The sequence below is a fragment of the Eupeodes corollae genome, chromosome 2 (genome assembly GCF_945859685.1).
Source record: "Eupeodes corollae chromosome 2, idEupCoro1.1, whole genome shotgun sequence".
In the NCBI taxonomy this organism is placed as follows: domain Eukaryota; kingdom Metazoa; phylum Arthropoda; class Insecta; order Diptera; family Syrphidae; genus Eupeodes; species Eupeodes corollae.
The window spans coordinates 122,904,322-122,928,248 of NC_079148.1; the positions used below are offsets into that span (position 1 = coordinate 122,904,322).

The 23,927-nt window shown below is 31.8% G+C and overlaps 2 protein-coding genes across 2 annotated transcripts in view; both read right to left on the bottom strand.

The window, feature by feature from the left end:
- LOC129944716 (uncharacterized) overlaps nucleotides 1-23,927 on the bottom strand; it is a 361,194-nt gene that overhangs the window by 265,857 nt on the left and 71,410 nt on the right. Inside the window, exon 2 of the mRNA XM_056054351.1 lies at nucleotides 4,276-6,156. Coding sequence (XP_055910326.1) covers nucleotides 4,276-4,462 — 187 coding nt within the window. The 5' untranslated portion in view covers nucleotides 4,463-6,156. The remainder of the gene's footprint in view (nucleotides 1-4,275; nucleotides 6,157-23,927) is intronic.
- LOC129944717 (probable insulin-like peptide 3) lies at nucleotides 10,406-11,094 on the bottom strand. The gene is made up of 2 exons (XM_056054352.1): nucleotides 10,842-11,094; nucleotides 10,406-10,782 (listed from the first exon to the last, which is right to left on the bottom strand). The coding sequence occupies exons 1-2, from the start codon at nucleotides 11,011-11,013 to the stop codon at nucleotides 10,583-10,585; spliced, it is 372 nt and encodes a 123-aa protein (XP_055910327.1). The 5' UTR covers nucleotides 11,014-11,094; the 3' UTR covers nucleotides 10,406-10,582.

A 23,927-nucleotide genomic window follows, 5' to 3' on the forward strand; every position in this document is an offset into this window, starting at 1 on the left:
CCTAACCTCAAAAAAATCACCCTTTATGAGTTACACCCAAAATTGAGGTCAAGGGTAAAGTAATAGACATTCTTAGAAGTTTCAATACTACTCCAAAACTGTTTCAGGGTAGAATGCAACTGGATTAAAATATTTATAGAACAACAAAAGGCATGAACAATTGCGGGTGTGCAAAGAAAAAAATTGTTAAAAATGTGAGTTGTGCTCAAAGTCAGGTCCGAAGGAGTAGACATTTTCTTGCATCGTCGGAGCATTTTTACTGAGTCAATTATTGATCTTTCCATAAAAGGTGATCTATGACATTTCTCAACTACGGACTTAGCTGTAAAGATCTGAATTTAATAAACTTATCTTTTCAAACTTATACAAATATGTACTACCTTTTTTCATATGATCGTGATTAAACACAGTTCCAGCAATTAGGATAGGAGGACAGGATTAGTAAGTTGATGCCGATGCACATTAGTGTTGAATGTCTGCACATTGTTATCAACGGGAAATTTTGAGCCTGGTAAAGCATTCCACATTGCTAAAGACAGAATCCCTATACGTAACGGTACGTCTGAAATTGGGCTCGAGGGTAAACACACGGGCATTAGTAGGAGAACGAGTATTACGGTTGAGTTGTTTGAGAGGAGGAATGCTACTAGCTATTTCATTAGAGCATTGGTTATGGACGTAGCGATAAAATAATGAGAGACATGAAACCTTGCGACGACGAACAGTGGTTTAAATGCGGACAAAAATAAAAAAAATGGAAGTTTGTCATGCTTTTTTTTATTTTATTATAGGTATATAGTTGGTCTATGATTTTTGAAAATTTGAGCAATTTTCGTTCAGAAGTATTAAAGATACAGGGCTCCAAAGTTACCCTTTTTTCAATTTTGAAATTCCTATATTTTCATGCACAAACTTCTTGGCACGAAAAATAGCGTTCATAAAACTTTAAGCCAGAATTTTTATTTTTATTTTTATTACTAGTCCAAAAAGAATCAAATCCGTCTTGGTCCAACCCTGTGACTTATGTTCAATTCAATCAGGTCTATGTAAGACCTAATAAGAATAGTTTGGTTGTCACTAAAATATATAGATAATAAAAAATGGAATGATAAGTCATTATTAAGCTATTGTTCCTTGTTAGGAATAAATAAAAAGAAATTAAAATGTCACAGTTTGTTTTAAGTTACACTGTTTTGTGTGAAGTTCTAACTAAAGGTCTTGATTTTGTAGAACCGTTTCTATACGAAGAGTTTGCTCACTTGAGCGAAAATGATATTTTTTTAATAAAATCAGAAATTAAAAAAAGATTTTTTTCTCAATTTAAACGGAGATACATGTTGGTTAGTTATAACCAAACCAAATTTTTTGGAAAATATACGGCCTGGTTAAATAGTGAATTTGTGGTTTGACTATAAACTAATAATAATAACATAGACGTATTTCTAATTATCTAGTGGTAGACCAAACAAAGATTTTACATCGTGCACTGACCGAGCAAAAAGATATAAAGTAGATAAACTGAGATCTTCTATATCACAGGATCTTATAAATGCTGCATCCTCATCAAGTGGGGCTGTAATGGCTCATCTGGACAGAGCGAATATATGCAGACATTTTTCATCGGGAATCAGGAAGCTTCGGATGCACATCTTTTCATGACGTCGATTGTGCCCCTCAAAACGACCTTACCAACTGACGAAAACAATCCCACATGGATCAATTCCCGTCCGTCTTCAACACGATATTGCAGAGCATTGAAATTTCGACACAAAAAGGAAACACTTGACCTTATACGTGAAGAGAAAAACCGCGTTTAAATGGAAATAGAGGAATTGGAGATGACCTCAATAAATATTGGCACACTTGCCATAAAAGTTAGATAGCATCTTTATTTCAAGATGATAGATGGAAAAGTTGCTCAAGCTGTTACAAATACTCGTTCTGCGAGCAACTGCACCATTTGTGGAAGTAAGCCTTCGGAGATGAATAATTTATCTAAGGTCAGTACCAAGATATTGAATGAAGATGCTCTTAAACTATGAATATCATAACTACATGCAAGGAATAAATTTATGGAATACGTTTTGCACCTCGGCTACAACTTGAGCTTTAAATCATGGAGAACATGTGAGGACACTTGTGCTATTAAGGAAGTGGAAAAAAATGGTATCAAGGTTGACGTTGTAAAGCTAGGAACTGAAACAACAAATGACGGCAATACATCATAAAGATTTTTGAAAATCCGCTTCTGACTGCAGAGATCAACAAAATAGATTCAAGGTTGATAACTAGACTTTCAGTTATATTGGAAGTAATTTGCTGCAATTTTCCAATTGATACAGAAAAATTTAAGGTTTATTCTGAAAAGATAGCTAAATTGGCGATTTCGTTATACCCTTGGTATCACATGCCTGCAACTACAAGGATTACAAATATTACAGAAACAATTATTCCAGGAAATGTTCTCGGCTATCTTCAATGTTTACATATTAAAGCCAAAAGTATTACAAAACCTAAATTATTTTTTTTTATATGAACAATAAACCCCAAAATTTAGAAAAATCTTAATATCTCATCTTCTAATTGCTTTTTTTAATAAAAATTTTGAGGAAATGACGTGTATTTTCTTAACCCACACATGTGTGCTTAGTTTCATTTCTTATATTACAGGTTATATCGATTTATTTCCGCGCTCCCATACAAACCGAGCCACTGTGCGACGGTGTTCGAGAGTTAGTGAACGATCACCTACAATTTTAGAGCTCTCTTTTGAATTATGTTCAAGAGACGCAAGTGGGTTATAGGAGCACCTGCTCAAATATGGGAATTGTACTCGAGTTTTGAAAGAATAAAAGCTTTCCAAATTATATCCAGATCAGAAGGGTATAAAACTTCTTGCATCGTCCGAGAAAACCTTAACAGTTAGAAGCATTTCGATTATGTGATCACTCCACCACAAGTGATTTTTGATGCACATATCTAGAATTGAAAGCTGTTCAGTCTCATCGATGCAAATACCACCCTTGGATAGTGAGGAAGGTTTACGCTTTTGAAACATAATTGAGTTTTCGAACGTTTAAATTCAACATATTTTTGTATTTCTCATTGGACAATGTTGTCAAGATCAGAATTTAATGAGCTTTTTATATAAACGTACTGCTGCTAAAGTCCACATACAAAGAACAAAGATGGGAATCTACAAATGAATATGAAAAGCCGAGCTTACTTTCATCAGCGAAGCAATTTATTGGCTTAGAAGTTTCAGACAAAACATCATTTAAGTTTAAAAATATGAATGAGCGTTGGCGAAAAAACGGAGCCCTGGGGCATATCACCGTTTATTTTGTGGATATAAGTTTTGATCCGGTCCAATACTACTTGAATTGAAGGGTCCAAAAAGCACACATTTTTGATAAGAGAGCATGATGCCAAATTCTAATAAATACCGTTCGAATATCAAATAAAATAATCCTACTTTCTCCAAAATGATGTTAAGATTTGTTCCACTGTTCGGTGAGATAAACCATGAAATCACAAGTGGATCTATTGCTGCGAAAATCGTACTACCGATCATAAAGAAGCTTTCGTTTATCAATATATTTAAGTATTTTTTTAAATAATTTCTAGTCTCCTAACAATTTGGTTCAAAAACTTAAGTTGTAAATCATCATTTTTTACAATTGTTTGTAGATTTTGAAATGTCAAAAATGGATACTAATATTTTCATGGTAAAAAGTGTTAATATGTATTTTATTTTTTGTTAATGTTGCGTTTATTTCAAATGAATGAAATTTAAAATAAATATTTGATTAAAAAAAATTTTTTTTCTGTGAAAACTAAAAATTAAATTAATTATTTTGCAACAAAAGGAAAAACATACATTAACTTCCATTTAATTTGGTTTGATCTTAAATCGAAATGCATTAAGATTAAATATAAAAAAAATCAATTTACGTTGCCATTTCCACTAATGTCAAACATAAAACTTAAATAACACCACTGATTTTGGTGTTGATGTACCCATTTTAAACTTACACTTAACCGTGGTAATGTGTTTTTGGAAATCTTAAATTTTTTATTATTTTACTTTATATCTCTACACTATACGCCAGTAAATGAATATATCCCCATTTTATTGTCTTTAGGTATCATCATCACCTGTATATGGTTGCAAAAATTTTATCTCCTACCCTTAATATAGAATATAAAATATAAAAAAGAACACAAACAAAAGCAAAAACAAAGGGAAGAAAATACAATTTATTTGGTACTTACCAATTCTGGCGTGTGTATTTTCCATAAGTAAGAGCATAAGTAGAAATCCCGTGTACAAAAGATTTACCGCTTTTGATATAAAATTGCTCCCCACTGTTCCCAAGGACGATGATGACGACGAAGACGACGACGATGAATATGAAGACAAAGACGTTCTCGTCGATGTAAACTGAATAGAGTTTCTCATTTTTCTATTTTTTTTTGTTTGTGTGTTGTTTTTTTTATATATTTTTAAAAATATCTTTGAGAGTGTATTTTGAATTATATTTTCCTAAAAGCTGAGGAAAAAAAACGAACCCTTTTATGCGTTGGATCTATCGTTTTGATTACGTGCCATGCATTTAGTATTTCCGTCTCGAAACGAGGACGATTTAGTTCGATACTTCCTTTGTTTTTTTTTTGTTCTTGTTTTGCTTTTTTTTATTATATTTTAGAGACCACCTCGCTTTTGACTTTTGCACCTTTTATTCAAGTTATTTGGAATTTTATATTATTTTTTTTGTACACATACATATGTGTATATATATTTAAATTTCCGCCCTTTTGCTTGTTACATTTGTGCGTTGATGTGTTATTCTCTGCGATCAGTTTCTATTTGTTGCTCAATTGTGTTATACTCTTTTGTGTCACATGTGGGTTCAATGGAATAGCAACAAAATGTGAAAACATTTTTCGATTCTATTTCCCTTTATATAGAAAAATTATTTTGGAAAATAACTTCATCGAAATCACAATTTAAAGAAATACCCCTGTAGGCTATATGTGGGTCACCTAGGCGTATGTGGAATATTTTGGATTTGTTGTTATATTGCCCGTGGGTGGATGATTGTTTATTGGGGTTTTATTTATATTTTCTTGCTTTGATGGTGTAAGTAAAAGTTATCTTTTTTTTTATAGAAAAATAGGATACATGGGTGTTCAAAATACCCTCTGGCGGTAAGGGATGAAAAAAAAACTTTTTAAATGCTCATTTACGTTTTAGCCAATAATGGTTTCGTTTATATTTTTTTTAAGTTACTTCTAGGGCATGAAATATAACAAACAGTGAAGAATTAACACAAGGAAACATTTTCCATAACACCAAAGATGGTCGTGTGAAAAAAGTAAGGGCTATATTTTGTATAAACCAACGAAAAAAGGGCAATTTTTCTAAATACAAAACTCGCGTTGTTCGTTGCGCTCGAGTAAATCATTCACCGGTATTCATGATTGGAATTTAAATGTTTGCTTTTCAAAGGAGGGATTTTCGCCAACCCACAACTTCCTGTTTCTTAAAATAAACTTTTTCGAGAACATTTTTGAATATTTCTTCGTGTGAACATATTTCTTCGGCTCTTTTTTTATATTTTTGTATTTCTTTATTGTTTCTTCGTTACGCTTTGAAGTTTTCTAATTTCTTATGCCATAAAGTTGAAATTATTAAGAAAGTGTTGTTTTCGCGTTATTTTTGTTTTCAGCAAAGTAAAAATATAGGAACCGGAGTATTTGGTGTGGTGGTAAATTGAAAATACTGTTTATTGTTTCAAAAGTAACCCAAAGTTTTTCTTATTACTTGAAAGCACTCAGTTACTATTATACACAAATACACTTGCAAAACACAAATACAAGGACAAAAATAGTCCTTCAATTTGAATCTTAGCAGATTTTCACTTGTTTCGTTTGCACATTTATTTATTTTCTATCTCACGACGACGATAGCAACTCGAGAAGGAGAAATCCTTAGATTGTATCAATCATAAAGTGGACCACTTTTACAGAGAAGAGGATTACAGAGTTATATATTTTAAGGATACTGAGAGAGGAAGAGCTGGAGTTTTGTTGCTGATGTAATTTGTATACAATTTGTTATGCTTTTGAGCCTTTACGCTGATGATTTATATTCTGAAATGAGAAAAAGAAAATGTTTGTTTGAAAAAAAATAGGATGGAAAATATTTTTCATATTTGGTTTTTAATAATCTTGTTTTTTTCTTTTTTGTTTCTGTAATAATTTTTATTTCTTTGATTCAGTTGAATATTTGATTTTTATTTATTTTTACTTTTTTTTTCTTATTTATTTCGTATTTGAGAAAAAGGAAGAAATTACAAAGATTAAGTGGTCGCATAAATTAAAGAAATAAATGAAATTGAGAGAGAGAAAGATTTTTTTTTACTTTGGGATTACACGTAATGTACGTTTGTAGGAGTATTCGAAGGATTTTACTTTTTGTATTAAGGGTGCGGGAGAATTGATTTACAGAAATTATTGAAAAATTGGCTGTTGATAGCTTAAGGCTGTAATAAAATTAATTATTAAAGAGTTATTGAATTTAATCAAATATTTGAACAGAATTATATTCCTTTTGGTTATTGTATAGGTTTTTTATACCACATCAAAGTAAAAAATATTATATTTAAATACTAAACATTAATTTAATAAATCCTAATTTAACATAATTACAAACATTATTATCAATCCATTTTAAAGGTATATAGTAATTTTATTCCTTTTATTTTTAACTACTCAGTGATATGGGTAGATAAAGGAAAAGTTCTGGAATACCAAAACATCTAGTATATATTGAAGAATAAATGTATTTATACCCGATTTAAATGTTTAATTATTTTTAAAGTATTTTATTTTGGATATTATGTCCTTGATGGATAAATTTTGGAGGATCTGGAGTAGGATAGTAACAACAAATTAATTCAGAGCTAAGGGAAAATGATTTTGAAAAACAATACAAAAGAATATTAAATGACGTAGTTTTCCTTTTTTGTGAAAATCTAAAATCTAAAATCATGATACAAAATGAAGAAAACCAAAAAATTGAAGTCAACAAATTAAGGTCTTTTATTAACTTAAGGTCTTTTATTTACATTTTTTCAAAATAAAAGATTTTTAGAGATATGTGTATAAGTGCGTGTGTACGTGCGTTTGTACGTTCGTAAAGTTTTTTTCATAGTGAATAGCTCAAGAACAGTTGAGATATCGACTTAAAATAAAATTTCGTAAGACAGACAATCTACCAGAAAGATGCAAAAAGGACTCTCAAAAAAATTTAGGGAGTGATTTTTTTTACCATAGTTTTTTTTGTTGAAAAAGGTGAATATCTCACGAACCAATAACGCTAGGAACTTGAACTTAATTTTAAATTATGTATTGTAACGTGATACCAAACAATAATGTTTTTAGAAAATGTCTTAAAAACTCAGAAGGAACATGGACTAACTCTTGCGAAGAAATGCTAAACCTGCTATTATTATTATTACTACCCACATAGCTCCAAGTCCGTTAATATAACAAACCATCCTGGGTCGGGTTTTAACTTAATTTTTCCTTAAGGTCTTATTACAAAAGAAAAATTGACATAGGCTCTGAACAATTTCAAACCTTAAGAATCTCTAGGCTCAGATCAAATCAAACCAGCTGAGATACAACATACCATCGATATAACTTTGCCTATTACTAAGATGATTTTTAAAAGTTGTCTAGATCTGGTCTAAATACCTCAGCGATGGATGGCGGGAAAATGCTCGCATGCCAAACCTAAAGATCTAAGACATACAATCCTATCATCATTCGTTCTGAAAAGTCTGGAATGATTGATTGATATCAATGTACATAATAGCATTGATAGGAGACTATCGGTGTCTCAGCATTCTTACTGCAAACGGAAATCGGTAGAAACAGCCTTGCATACTCTGGTAAGAACTATCGAATACTCAATTCAGCAAAAGGAATATACTATGGTTGCATTCCTGGATATTGAGGGCGCTTTCAACAACGTTGACACATCCGCTATCACTTCTGCTATGACAACCCTAAACGTCGAATACCTACTCTGTGAGTTGATTAATCTTGTGCTAAAAATCAGCATTATCAACTCTAAGATGGGGGATTTTTGTACGAAAAGGTCTGTCCCAGTAGAACATAGTGGTTAAAGAACTGCTAATATCCCTTGAGAGGGAAGGCTACAGAGTGATTGCGTATGCCGATGATGTTGCTATTGCCGTCACAGAAAAACATCCTAATACACTGAAAGACCTCCTAGAAAACACACTTATTATGCTCACTAGATGGGCTGATCACTGCGGACTTAGTATTAATCCTCAAAAAACAGACCTCGTTCTTTTTACATGGAAATACAAGATTCCAATAATTGTACCTCCTTCAAAAAAAGGTTTACGACTAATTTTTACCTATGAAGCCAAATATCTTGGTCTGATATTAAAAAAAAATTGAATTGGAAACCTTATATTCAGGGAAAATTAAGAAAGCTACAGTAGCTCTTTTCACTTGCAAGAAATCTATATGAAGCAAATGGGGTTTTCAACCTCGCATAACCTATAGGCTTGACCAATACATACTGGGTCACAGTACGAGTATGTTGGACTGCACTGGAGAAAGTCACATACTGCGACAAACTCAGCAAAGTGCCAACTCACCGCATGTCTCTGCATAAGCGGGGCATTGAGAACCACACCCTCAGCAGCTTTAGACACACTCCTCCATCTGACACCCCTCGACATCTCCAGTAAACAAGTGGCGGCGAGTACATCGATAAGACTCGACGCCTCATCTCAAAGTACATAGACTACACTATTCCAAAACCCCAACACTTCTAGGCATCCATTCCGTTCTGATTCGGCCTAAAATTGTAGGTCCCTTCCATTCCTGACAACATAACTCGCACACAGGAATGGTTGCGAGTTGTAAGTCACTAGGCCCTGGTTCACAACGGACTGTTGCGCCACCCAATTTAATTTAATCTATTCCATCCAGAGATGAATGGGAAGACAAAAAACTCTTCTATGACTAAAGCATTCATTTTTACACAGATGGATCCAAGTTAAATGGGGGAGTTGGTAGTGGTATGTCGTCATATCAACTTCTGATATCCGCATCTTCTCTGACAGTCAGGCTGCTATTAAATCACTTGACGGTGTCTCAACCAAATCCCAAACGGTGGAAATTTAACATTCACTTCTGTGCCGGTGCCGGGCCACAGAGACATCACAGGAAATTGTAGAGCCAATAAACTCGATAAAAATGGAACCTTCATACCTTTATTGCCTGAAAGGGATACGATTACCTACATATAAACTTCTGCTAAAAGAAGCAGCTCTTACGATAACAAACTCTAGGTGGCATAATTTACCAACGTGCGTAGCCACAAAACTCATATGTCCTTCACGGGACCTAAGGCGCTCTAAAGACTTGTTATCTCAAAGCAGACTTCATATTAGATCATTAATAGGTATCCTTAGGGGACAATGTCGTAAAGGCAGACACGCAATACGACTTGGTGTAGCCTCAAAAGACTTATGCAGGAGCGGTATGGATGGGCAAGAAGAGGAAACAATCTCTCACCTTCTCTGCACTTGTACTGCTCTTTCACTAAGACGCAGACTTCATCTGGGAGACTACCTCTTTGATAATTCCAGTAAACTAGCTAATAAGGATATCAAATATCTCCTTGGCTTTATAAAAAACTGAAAATGGTTCGACTAGTAAGAAGTGTGGGTCGCATGCCAGCCTCTTTGAAAGATCCGGCCTACCTCAAAATTCACTATTAATCATCCTTTACGGTACACGCTGTGTATGTTGGGTTTTCTTGACATAGATTCAAAAATAACTGAAAAACCGAAAACGAAAAAAAGGCTCAAAAAATCGTAACGTCATAAAAAACAAGCACCTTGTATAATGGGAATAGCTTTTTTGATTTTCCAATTTGTTTTGAATTGCTATATTTATGATTTTTCAAGAAAATATTTCTTTTTTTATTAATTAAAAAATCAGTATTTCTTGGAACACTAAAATGATAAATACATTATTGTAAAGGGGAAGGTTTTCTTTTGACAATAAAAAACTGTATGAGCCAAATGGAAGCCATAATAACATTTGCAAGACCATATTCTTTCCATGACGAATTTTTACATCTGCATCTGTATACCCTTGTAAACTTCATGAACTAGATCTTTGAACCTTAGAACGTGGTAAAAGTTTAAAAATACAACCGATTACAATACCATCTTTTAGTAATTTTATAAAAAAGTAAAACGTGATACAAAATAGCATCTAGCCCGAGTTTAACATTTTAAATTATTAAATGATTATGTCAATGAAAACGTAAGCGTTAATATTCTTTTGCCAAAAAATATTATTTTTTATTTCATCATTTAAATAAATATCTAATAACATTCATGATAAAACTTTTAAAGAAACATAATAATTAGTTTTACTTTGCACTTTAAGAAGACTCTAATCAGGTAGTACATATTTGAAAATCGAGGTCTGTAATCGTTAAACCAAACCTTGTTCTAATTTACTTTCGACAATACTTTATAATTTCTGATGTATGACAAGCCTTCAAACAACACTCATGTGCAATACCATCCCTTCTGCGACGAGTCTGGGCAATTCCATTGGTTTCCATCATCCTCAAAAATGGCAACATATCAAAGCTTTGTCCAAAACTAAAGTCTTCTTCAGTATTTTCATTGCTTAGATCTTCGTCGATTGAAACTATGAAAATAGACATTTTTGAAGTCAATTATCACCTTGACAATGTGAAATTTACTTACAACTTCGTTTCGTTTCATATCCATTGACACCTTTTGGACACATCAATTCTATAACAGCACGTAAGTCATGACCACAAAACTTTTGTTGACCAAGTGAAAGATTAACTATCGACAGACATACAACAACCATCAGTAGGCCCTTGATTCCAGAGAAGATTTTCGAAGATCCCATTTTTTTTTTTGAGGATAATAATAGAGTTTAGATTTTGTGAAGATGCAGGCTTATTTCAGTGTACTGATTGCAAGACCGTAAAAGGCTCTAAACTATTAATGATGCCTTTTGGCTATGCTACAGCTCTTTATATATAATTTGATACAAACTATAACCCTACTGTTCGTTAAAACTATATAAGTTTTGGTCTATTTAAGATAGTTACAAAACTAGTTTAACTATAGATATATAGACATAACGGTAGATGCACGCACAAGTTAGTGCGGTTTATCATCAAACACTTTATTTTAGCTGACAAGTTGTGTGTGCTCATTTGTCCCATTAATTATGTAAATTTAATTTTACCCTTGTCGTTATACCTATAATTTATGCACAGGTTTTCTGGAACACAAGGAATTTCAAATCTCAAGTTTACTTAGTTTGTGTCTGGAGGCTGTGTTGGAAGGAAGCACACGGTGATAATCCAGTACAGTTTTGGTTTATAGCCAACTTTTACACACAAAAAGGGTGCGTTATCCTCTTGTTCAATTTGATGTCGTTCGTTTATAGTAATCGGTTTGCCTTTGATACACAAATCTTATACAACATAAAACTTGAGGTTTTCTAAGTTGTAAATTATCTAAGCAAATTTTACAGATTCAAGAAAGTGAAGTGTTTTATAAATGTATAGTAATTTTGTACCAAAAGTGATGTTTCAATTGGAAATTTTAATAATATTTTAAAGAGGTGGGAAATTTTTTGGGTTTGTGGTCTCTTTGATCAAATTTTGGTTTATATTTGTGAATCTTATATTGGAAGCTTTGTTGTAATGGTGGTTATTTAGATCCTTACTTTTTTTTCTCAGTTTTTATATCAAAAAACACAAATATTTTTTTAACAAAAATAACAAATCTCTTAAAAAATGTTTTCAGCACTAAGGAAATTTCAATTCTTTTTGATAGGAAAGCTCAAAATTTGAATTAATTTTCCTGATTTTTTTTATATTTACAAAATGTTAACAACAATATTTCCTCAACAATGAAATAAGTTTAGAGTCAATAGGCTTTATTTGTTCTCAAGGTATTTACTGATTCGAATATCAATTTTTACCAGTTTTAAGCAGTTTTCTTTTTTGTTATCAAAATTGTTAGATTCGTTTTTTTACAAATTTTACCACATACCAAAATCGTTTTTTTTTAGAGGATAAATACAGGGATATCCATTTTGCGGTTTTAAAAGTGAACATAAAAGAGTGTGACCCACACTGATAACTTCCCATCCCGTCTGTCGATTTGTCTTGCATAAAGGGTTTGTAGGTTTTCGTGCTTTGGTAAAAAAGGTGTCCGTTGAATTATTTAAGAACAAACTGAAAATTACCAATAATATTTTGCATATGATAAAATAGTTTGCTTTCAAAATCTGTTTTTGTTAAGGAGATTTTTAGTCGAAAATTACGTAAGCCTCAATTTTTACCAACTTTCAGTAATTTTTGTTAAGGTTTTTATTTTTTGTTGCTCAAAAAACAGTTGATTCGATTTTTCTTGAAATTTTACCAGATGTCAAAATCATTATTCTTCGCTGCACATTATTATTTCTTAGATAAGATCATTTTTTGTTCGTAAAATATTCAACGTGACAAACTTTTTTTTTTGTTTAAAACCATTCATTGGAGTTGTTTCCAAAAATGTGTTTGTAACACTACATAATTCAAATTATGTATTAATTCAAGTCTTTAGAGTTATTAGTTCGTGAGATATTTTGGGTCAACCAAAATTATCAATTTGTTGTTAAATTGTTATGGTAAAAAAATTGTGGACTGCTTAAGGGAAAGCTATAAAACGCGACAAATTAATTAAAGTCCAACGTTCAGCTTGCCTATGTATAAGAGGATAGCTTTTCAAAACCCCATCTGCGGCAGTGGACACGTTACTCTGCCTAACATTTCTTGACATATTTAGCAAACAAACAGCTGTACGTTCTGCTATTCGCCTCAAAGCTTCGTCGCAGTGGACTAACAACAACGTTGTGTACTCCGGAATTCTTAAGTATTTAGAAACAATTCCAAAGCACACAACTACACCATTCTACAACTGCAATTCGACAGAAACTTCCATATTTCTATACCTCCCAGATCTTTTTAGGAGGATAGGACAATCTTGGAGGATGAGTCAATAAATTTTTGCTCAGATGGGTCAAAAACAAAAGAAGTGGTTGGTGGAGGTGTGTACTCTGAACGACTGAAATTAAGTCTTTCATTCCGCCTTCCAAATCATTGTAGCGTGTTCCAGGCGGAACTTTTGGCGATTAAGGAATCCTTGTCCTGGCTTAAAGAAAACGTGATATCAACATCTGATATTCGTATTTTCTCTGATAGCCAGGCCGCTATCAAATCTCTGGACTCTGTCTCTACAAACTCTATAACAGTCCATACCTGTCGATCATCTCTAATGAAGATGGCACAACAGTTTAATATTCACCTTTGCTGGGTGCCGGGTCATAGTGACATTCCAGGTAACTATAAGGCAGATGAACTCACAAGGAACGGTAGAGTACAGAAAATCCTACCACGTTTGGAAATTACTGGCATACCAATCGCTACTTGGAACCTGTTGCTAACGCAAGACGCCATGAAGAAGGCAAACGTAGTGGTTATGTGTTATTAATACTAATAACTCTGATTAACCCAAAGTTTGTGCCTTTTTGTGGACAAAGAATAACTAAAATTTAATTAATTACCAAATAATTTTCGTCCTTTTTATGTTAATATGGTAATGTAATAGGAGATAAGGGGGAAGGCCCAACTAGAAAGAATAGGAAATTAAATGGTTCCGAAATAGGAATTTTACAAACAATGTAAATAAGTTTTGAGTTTTTTTATTTATTGAGACACAAGTTAAAACTTTTTGTCTATTTAGACAAGGACTATTCTTTTGGAAAATTGTTAGGATAGTTGCAAAAAAAGAGGCTGGGATGCAACCCACACTGATAACTTCCCATCCCATCTGTCAATTTGTCTTGCTTAAAAGTTTTTCTATATGTACTCGTATCAATTTTTACCAAATTTGCGTAAAATTTTTTGTAGATTTAATTTTTTATTAAAAAACGGACTGTTGGATTTTTATATAAAAATTACTGCATATCGAAAACAATATTTTCTGTGAAAAAAAATAAGTTTGAAGCCAATATTTTAAATTTTTAAAAAGCTATTTGAGTCGAAAATCAATGTTTACCAACTTTTGTTAAATTTTTTTAGGTTTTTAATTTTTTTTACAAAAACTGTCAATTCGGTTTTTTTCAAAATTTTACTGAATTTTAAAAACAATATTTTTTTGAAAGATAAAAGTAGTTTTAAGCCAATATCTACAATTTTTGGAGAGATATTTGAGTCGAAAATCAGTTTTTATTAATTTTTTTTAGGTTTTTATTTTTTGTAAAAAAACTGTCAATTCCATTTTTCTCAAAATTTTACTGAATGTTAAAAACAATATTTCTTATAAGATAAAATAAGATTGAAGCCCAAATTTCAAGTTTTTGAAAAGATATTTAAATCGATATTCAATTTTTACCAATTTTGAGTAATGTTTTTTTTGATTTTTATTTTTTATAAAAAAACTGTCAATTCGATTTTTCTCAAAATTTTATCAGATGTCATAAACATTATTCTTCGTTGCACAAAATTGTTGTTGAGATGAAATCATATTTAAATCGTAAAATTTTGGAGGTGACAATATTTTTTGTTCAGTTTATTTGATTTATAAAAAAACCGTTAAATGGAGTTTTTTTCAAAAAATACATTTCTTTGATATCACGTTACAATATATTATATACAATTTAGCGTTTTTGGTTCGTAAGATATTTAGGGTTAACCAAAACATTCACCTTTTTTCAAACTGCTGTGGTAAAAAAAAACCATACACGCAATTTTCTTGAGAGCCTTTTCTTCATCTTTCTGCCTTATTATCTGTATAACAAAATTTATTTCAAATCGATATCTCTTTTGGTTCTTGAGCTATGGACGACGAAAAAAACGTTTGCGAACGTACCGACGTACGGACGTACGAACGTACAAATCTTTCAATTCGACTCTAGGGATATTGAAACGCCGAGAAATGTCAAAATTTTCAATTTGACAAATCGGACCCATTAGAATAACTTCCTATGAGAAGTTAAAAAAAGGTGACAATTGATAACCTGGATATTTCTGAGGTTACATGTTTTGACAACAGAATTGTAACCTTGCTTCGACATATGTCGGCAGCAAACCTGAAGTCCAACGCTTCAACAAAAAACAAAAGAGCTACCAAACTGTATCATGCCCAAAGGCAGTAATGACTTATAATCTACAACTGGGTGGAGTTGATCTATTGGATCCTCTTCTTGGATATTATAGAATACAAATTAGATGGAACAAATTTTACCATAGAATATTCTTCCCAATGATCGACATGACAGCCTTGAATACGTGGTTATTGTACAGACGAACGCTTGATGGTTCTGAGGCATGGCTGCCACTAATAAATTTCAAGTGAGCGGTAGCCGAAGATTATGCAAACTAAGAACAACTAATTGCTGTAAGCTCTGGTATTGGCCTCAATGCTTCGTCGCAGTGGACTAACAACAACATTTGCCACTCCGTAATTCTAAGGTTTTAAGAATCAATTCCAAAGCACAAAGACTACACCATCCCCCAACTACAATTGTACAGAAACTTCCAGATTTCTATACCTACCAGATCTTTTTGGGAGGAAAGGATATTCTTGGAGGATGAGTCAATCCATTTTTACACAGATGGGTCGAAAACAAAAGAAAAGTAATAACAAATAACTTTTGCAGAAGCTGTATGGACGAGGAAGAGGAAGAAACTGTTCTTCAGCTTCTCTACACATGCCCTGCTTTAGCTCGAAAACGCAAGAATTACCTAGGAGAATTCTTCTTTAACGATCTTAACGATCTAAATCATATCGGTTAATAAGCCTCTCACGTTTCGTAAGGGACTCAAGCTGGTTCCATTGAGCTTAGGAGGAAGCCTCATGATTCATGTGGTATCACAATGGGCCATTAAACTGGCCTAAGTGTGTCCATTTTCCATCATGGTCAGCCACTTTAACCTAACCTAACCTATGGTAAAAAACCCACGCAATTGTCTTGAGAATCCTTTCTGCATCTTTGTGCATTATTATATATATAACAAAATTTATTTGAAGTCGAAATCTCTACTATTGACCTTGAAACGTCGAGAAATTTCAAAATTTGTGTAGTAGGTTTTAACAATTTTTATGAATTTATCGATAGTTAAAGGATCCATGTTCGTAAATGTCAGAATTTCAACTGACAAAAATTGGTTTAACAATTTAGTTTGACAGATGTCGAATTTCAGCCTTTGCAAGCTCGTATATTTTAAAACAAACAACAAACTTACGTGTCGGAAGAATTTTTTTTTTAAATTGCGTTATAAAATATACCTACATTGTTTTTTTATACAAACAATTATTAAGTGAAATTGGTTCAACACTTTAATTTTTGTGACCAACACAAACAGCTTTAATTTTAACAATTGATATAAAAAATTGCCTTATTTCCTTAAACAAAAATGTTCAAGGGCTCCAAATTCAAGATATAATCGTTGGTTGACTTTTAGGTTGTTTTATAATCGTCAGCCCACACAATACGACTTTCAAAATTCTAGCTATCATCTTTTTGTTTTAGCCCGATAAATATAATTCACATTACTTTTCAAATGCAACTTTTATACGGTTTCAAAACAAGAACTTCCATATAAACAACGAAAAGAACATGTTGGGATATTTCAATTAACATAATTTCTTTAGAATCATCTAAAATATTTTATCAGAAGCTTTTATTTTAGAGCTAATTTAATATATTATGTATGAAGGTTGGTATACCACCTATCAAGTAGTAGATTGCCAAATATAAAACCAAAAAGTTCCATTCTATATCTAGCCAAGGACATTCTCCGTACTAAAGTGCTTTATATACTCTATACACGTCTACGAGTATAGTGGATTCATTAATTTTCCGTTTTTTTGCAAACTATAACAGAAAATTGGGACAAAAGTAAGTCACTCTAACTTTTATTGTTGAAATTGTTGGTGAAGTACTTTTGTGGTTTTATATCCAGTTCAGGACTCGAGGCAAAATTGCCACTCTTCCGAACTTCCATCCCCGCGTCCCTGTACACAACCATCCCCATTCTTTTTGTTTGCCACTCCATCACTCACGATATTACGACGAACGACCCACAAGTGGTTTATGTTTGGTATTTAGCATAAGACGAATGTTCTGTTCGTCCGAAGTGTATCCTGTTCCGTTTTTATGTTTTATTTTTTCGTTTAACTGTGTGTGCATTTCCTGTTCCACACATATACATATATACATAATATAAAATGGGATGGAAATTGGTGTTGGAGTGTGTGAAAGCGTTACCACACATGTCGGACTTTTAGTTGAAATGAGAATAAACGGCGGAGTGAAGGGAATTGAAGTCTATTTTAAATTTTATTCTAGAGCGTAGACATATGTACATATGTATCTATATAGGTATGCATTTTACGGGTTACTTTTACTTTAAAACTAAACAGGACCTCATCACAAGAGAAGCAGATTTATACAGATGAAACTCATAGGACCATTATTGCTGGCTTTTGTGTTGTGAAATAAATTTAATTTTAGAAAACTTTCTCAACGGACATACGAGCTGAAAGAGGAGCATACTATTTTCGTTGCCAACTAAGTTCCTTGAAAAACTGACCTGACTTATATTTGAACGGCTATATAGACAAACATATACATATGTGTGTATATTTTTCCTGTGATATTTTGTTCATTATGCATGTGTGTAGTTACATCCAAGTACATAATGTTTATGTTATTAGGCTTTGGTTTGAATGTTTTCACTTTTTGTTTGTTCTACATACATACATATATTTTTAGGTAAGTGTATGTGTATGTTTGTGTGATGATGTGTTTGTTTTTACTGCTTTTGTTTTATAGCATCAAAATAAAATGAACTAAAAAGTTGGACAGAGAAAAACAAAACAACAAAAAAGAACAAGAACATGGAGTTTGAATTTTGTTTTCCCTTAATTGGAAAACAATTTGTTTTTAAAAATAAAACACATTTAAATAGTTTAAAACAAACTTTAACAGAAAATTTTGTTTTTATGTGTTTTTTTTTTGCAAAATATAATCACATTTTGCATTGAATTATACATTTTACTTAAATTCAAAAATATGCGATAAAAATTAACACCACATTTTTAGAATTAACGTTTGTATTAAAGTTAGAACATAGAATAAAACAAACAATGAAAACAAAATTTATATGAGTGAAGTTTTTAGAAATAAATGTTTAAATACACTCAATTTTAATGCATTTTTTGAAATTAATATTGGCAAAGCAACTTTGATAGTTAACCTCCTCGTAATAGCTATGATCGTAAAGAAATTGATTGTTCTGCTGGCAAAATATGGAACTTATATGGAACAAAACTAACATAAAATTATAAACGGTGATTTTTTAAGAGCTTGAGAATTTAAAAAAAAAAAAAAACGCATAAAATTTGCAAAATCTCATCGATTCTTTATTTGAAACGTTAGATTGGTCCATGACATTTACTTTTTGAAGATAATTTCATTTAAATGTTGACCGCGGCTGCGTCTTAGGTGGTCCATTCGGAAAGTCCAATTTTGGGTAACTTTTTCGAGCATTTCGGCCGGAATAGCCCGAATTTCTTCGGAAATGTTGTCTTCCAAAGCTGGAATAGTTGCTGGCTTATTTGTGAAGACTTTAGACTTGACGTAGCCCCACAAAAAATAGTCTAAAGGCGACAAATCGCATGATCTTGGTGGCCAACTTACCGGTCCATTCCTTGAGATGAATTGTTCTCCGAAGTTTTCCCTCAAAATGGCCATAGAATCGCGAGCTGTGTGGCATGTAGCGCCATCTTGTTGAAACCACATGTCAACCAAGTTCAGTTCTTCCATTTTTGGCAACAAAAAGTTTGTTAGCATTGAACGATAGCGATCGCCATTCACCGTAACGTTGCGTCCAACAGCATCTTTGAAAAAATACGGTCCAATGATTCCACCAGCGTACAAACCACACCAAACAGTGCATTTTTCGGGATGCATGGGCAGTTCTTGAACGGCTTCTGGTTGCTCTTCACTCCAAATGCGGCAATTTTGCTTATTTACGTAGCCATTCAACCAGAAATGAGCCTCATCGCTGAACAAAATTTGTCGATAAAAAAGCGGATTTTCTGCCAACTTTTCTAGGGCCCATTCACTGAAAATTCGACGTTGTGGCAGATCGTTCGGCTTCAGTTCTTGCACGAGCTGCATTTTATACGGTTTTACACCAAGATCTTTGCGTAAAATCTTCCATGTGGTCGAATAACACAAACCCAATTGCTGCGAACGGCGACGAATCGACATTTCACGGTCTTCAGCAACACTCTCAGAAACAGACGCAATATTCTCTTCTGTACGCACTGTACGCATTCGTGTGGTTGGTTTAATGTCCAATAAACTAAACTGAGTGCGAAACCTGGTCACAATCGCATTAATTGTTTGCTCACTTGGTCGATTATGTAGACCATAAATCGGACGTAAAGCGCGAAACACATTTCGAACCGAACACTGATTTTGGTAATAAAATTCAATGATTTGCAAGCGTTGCTCGTTAGTAAGTCTATTCATGATGAAATGTCAAAGCATACTGAGCATCTTTCTCTTTGACACCATGTCTGAAATCTCGCGTGATCTGTCAAATAATAATGCATGAAAATCCTAACCTCAAAAAAATCACCCTTTACAATTTTAATTATTTGAAGATTTAAACACTCTTCGTTGTTTTTTTATAATAAGTGGTGTTAAATTTGAAACTATTTAATAATATTTGAAAGCCATTTAAGCTATTAACTAAGCTCAGAAGATGATTTAGTTAATTTTAAACGTCAAAACAATTTGTCAAAAATAAAATTACGGAATTGTTTTTTTTAACTCTAAGCAACTTTTAAATCCATATGACATTTGTAAAATTATTTTAATATTTTGAATTTTAATTCATAGGTCTGTTTAAGTGTGCTTACTTTTCACGAACTGTCAATGTTATGATATGTAAAATGTTAAGATCTTAACAAAAGGAGTTTTGAAATATTGCTTTTTTATTTAACAAATTGAATTAAAATAATTTTTTGACTTCTTTAAAAGTACATTTTTTTCCAAACAATAATTATAAAAATTTGAAACTGCTTCGTCAATATTACAAAATGCTAATATATCAGCAATTCCAGAAATGGTTAAATCTTCAGACAACAACTGGAAACTAAAATTATATAAACAATGAAAGGATTTACTGTGTTCAGTAACGTGATTACTCAAGTCAAAAAAATGTCCAAAGGGGGTTATATTTATCAATATAAGTAATCCCTGATTTAGATTGTAGAACAAGAGTACTAATAGCGTCAGATGAAAACATCAAATCGAGAATTCGATCTTCTCAGTTATAAATACAGCTTGTTTGCTGTAAGTCAGTAAGATACATTTTATCGAGTAGAGATAGTTCCAATTGTGAAGAAGAAAGAGAGGCTTCAAGGCAGGATCGTCCTAAGATGATATCTAGTCAATGTGTGGTAAATTAAAATCATCTAGAAGTAAAATATTGGTGTCAGAGCAAGACAAACTGATAAGAAAGTCGGATTCCAAGGAGACTTCACTATAAACAGACTTAAAACGCTTAAAGTGAAAATAGTCTTTGTCTGTACCATTAACTTTACACAGACCAGTTCAATTGTTAGTTCAAACGGAAAAGATGCAGAAGAAGAGAAATTTGTATTTTTTACCGCTATGAGAACACCTCCACCTAAATCCTTTGCATTACTATTATGTCAATCATTTCTGTAAACTTTGAACTCTTGACTAAAAATTTCTGTGTCGGAAAAGCTTGAATTAAGCCAAGTTTCTGTCAAAACGAATACGGCGTGTGGGAATAGTTGCTAGTGAAGAAAAATTTCAGCAGTCTTACTACGGAGTCCACTTACGTTTTGGTAGGAGAGGCCAAGTCTGTTAAGTTTTTTTACTTGGTTTTCAAAGAAACACCTCGTTTTTGGCATTGTATAAATTCTTTGACCAAATTATCTGCGGACAATATATTTGTTTTGCAAATGGAATTGAATAACGTAGGATTCGTTACTAATTTAAAAGAGGAAACAAAGCTATTTGGTTTACTGATCTTATTTTAAAGAAAAATAAACTTTTTATTTAATTTATTGTAAATTTTGGTGCTGATTCCGAATCAAAATTTTGGTGTTTTGCTGTACGCGCAGGATTTTTGCAGATTGTTTTATGGTACTTGAAAACATTCACAGTCTTCGTAAATCTCAAGGTGTTCTCAAAAGATTTTTTTTTTTAACTTTGACGTTTCAATGTTTAATACTTTCAAATTTCTCAGCAAAGTTCTAGTCTCTAAAACTAGGTTTAGTAATAAATGAGGACTCGATTGAGCTCTAACTCATTTATTCATAAAGTTCTCAAGTGTTAGAATTATGATTTTGATCTCAGTTTAAGATGGAACTTCGATTTATTACGATATCAAATTTGGGGTCTAGGATATTAGAACTCTGTTCAGCAATATATTTACTTCATTCAAAGACTTAATCTTGAGATTAATATACGGATTTGGATCAAGTTTCAGACCACGAGGACATTAATGTGGTATAATAAAATATTTTTAGACTATATGGAGCTTTACAATGTGAAATATTGTGAAAGCTGACAGTTTCATAAAGTTAACAATTTACATACGTACAGAGGCATTTAAACCCCTTAAAGTATTTTATTTTTGAACGCTTTATTTTAGTGTTACATATTTATTACATCAAAGGGTGGGAGGACATTATACATATTAGCTTTTATAAAGACCACAACTATTGAGGGATTATGTCGAAAGATAACATCAAAATCAAAAATAATCAATATTATCACACTACTAGCTACAAGTGTAGATAAATCTGTTTCTGAAGTTTTGACATTATTTACATCTGAGTATTTAAAAAAACTAAACTTTTAGCAATGTTCGAAAATATTCTTTTGGCTGAATCTATTGAAGAAACAATTTCTTTAAACTTTCAATATACGTAATACTTTCTATCATTTAAATTGCATGCATCATATGATATTTTAGAGATTGCAAAACTCGAAAACCATTACTTTTGAACTTTATTCAAAAACAACGCGAAACCCACAATTTTTATTTCGAAAGAAGTAAAAATGTTAAAACCAAATCCTAAAAAAAGAGGTCTGTCGTCTGACGTCTATCGATTTGTCTGGCTTAAAATTTAGTAGGTTTTCGGTTTTGTTAAAAAAAGTGTCAATATTTTGCATATGGATACCAAAAAGTGTGATTTCAAGGTCAAACTTCAGTTTTTACTATTTTTTTTAGATTTATCGAATGTCAAAAACAATATTTTGTGTATATATATTTTTAAATTTTGAAAAGGTATTTGAGTCGAACGAAATTTATTATTTTTTTTTTTAAACTGTCAATTCAATTTTTCTCAAAATGTTACGGAATTGATATAAGATAATATTGATAGGAATCCATAATCTCAAATTTTTGGAAAGATATTTATTCGAAAATAACTAAATTTTAGTAATTTTTGGATTTGTTTCTTATTTTTGGTAAAAAATAAACTAGCTATTTGCTTTTTTTTTAATTTAATTGAATATTGAAACCAATATTTCTTTTAAGACAAAATTAAGTCAATTTCTCAAATTTTTGAAAAAATATTTAAGTCCAAAATCAATTTTTACCAACTTTTTTAATTGTTCTTTAAGTTCTATTTGATATTCCTCTAAATTTTCCAAATTTTAAAAACGTTATTTTTCTAGGCACAAAATTATTTTGGAGATAAAATCATTTTTTGTTTGTAACATTTTCGAGGTGACAAATATCCTTTTTTCCGTTTTTAACTTCCCATAGGAAGTTATTGTAATGGGTCCGATTTGTCAAATTGAAAATTTTGACATTTCTCGACATTTCAAGGTCCCTAGAATCGAAATAAAAGATTTTTAGAGAGATGTCTGTGCGTGCGTTTGAACCTACGTTTGTACGTCCATACGTTCGTACGTTCGAGACGTTTTTTCGTCGTCTATAGCTCAAGAACCAAAAAAGGTATCGATTTCAAATACATTTTGTAAGACAGACAATAAGACAAAAAGATTCAAAAAGAGCTCTCAAGAAAATTGCTCAGTTGGTTTTTTTACCATAGCAGTTTGAAAAAAGGTGAAAATTTTGGTTATTCCTACATATCTTACGAACAAAAAACGCTAGAGATAAAATGTAACGTGATATTAAAGAAGTATATTTTTTGAAAAAAATCCATCCAAGGGTTTTTTTGAAATCAAAAAAACTGAAAAAAAATGTGTCACCTCCAAAATTTTTCGACTAAAATATGATTTCATCTCCAAAACAATTTTGTGAAACGAAGAATAATGTTTTTGACATCTGATAAAATTTTGAGAAAAATCGAACAGTTTTTTTTTATAAAAAATATAACTCTAAAAAAAACATTACTCAAAGTTGGTAAAAATTGAATATCGATTCAAATATCTTATCAAAAATTTGAAATTTACGCTTCAAACTTATTTTATCTTATAAGAAATATTGTTTTCAACATTCTGAAAAATGCTAAAAAAAGTCGAATTGACAGTTTCTGTACAAAAAATAAAAACCTAAAAAAAAAATCGAATTGACAGTTTTTGTACAAAAAATTAAAAACCGAAAAAAAATTAACAAAAGTTGGTAAAAAATGATTTTCGACTCAAATATCTTTTCAAAAATTTGAGATAATAGCTTCTTACTAAATTTTACTTATAAGAAATATTGTTTTCAATATTAGGACCAATTTTGAGAA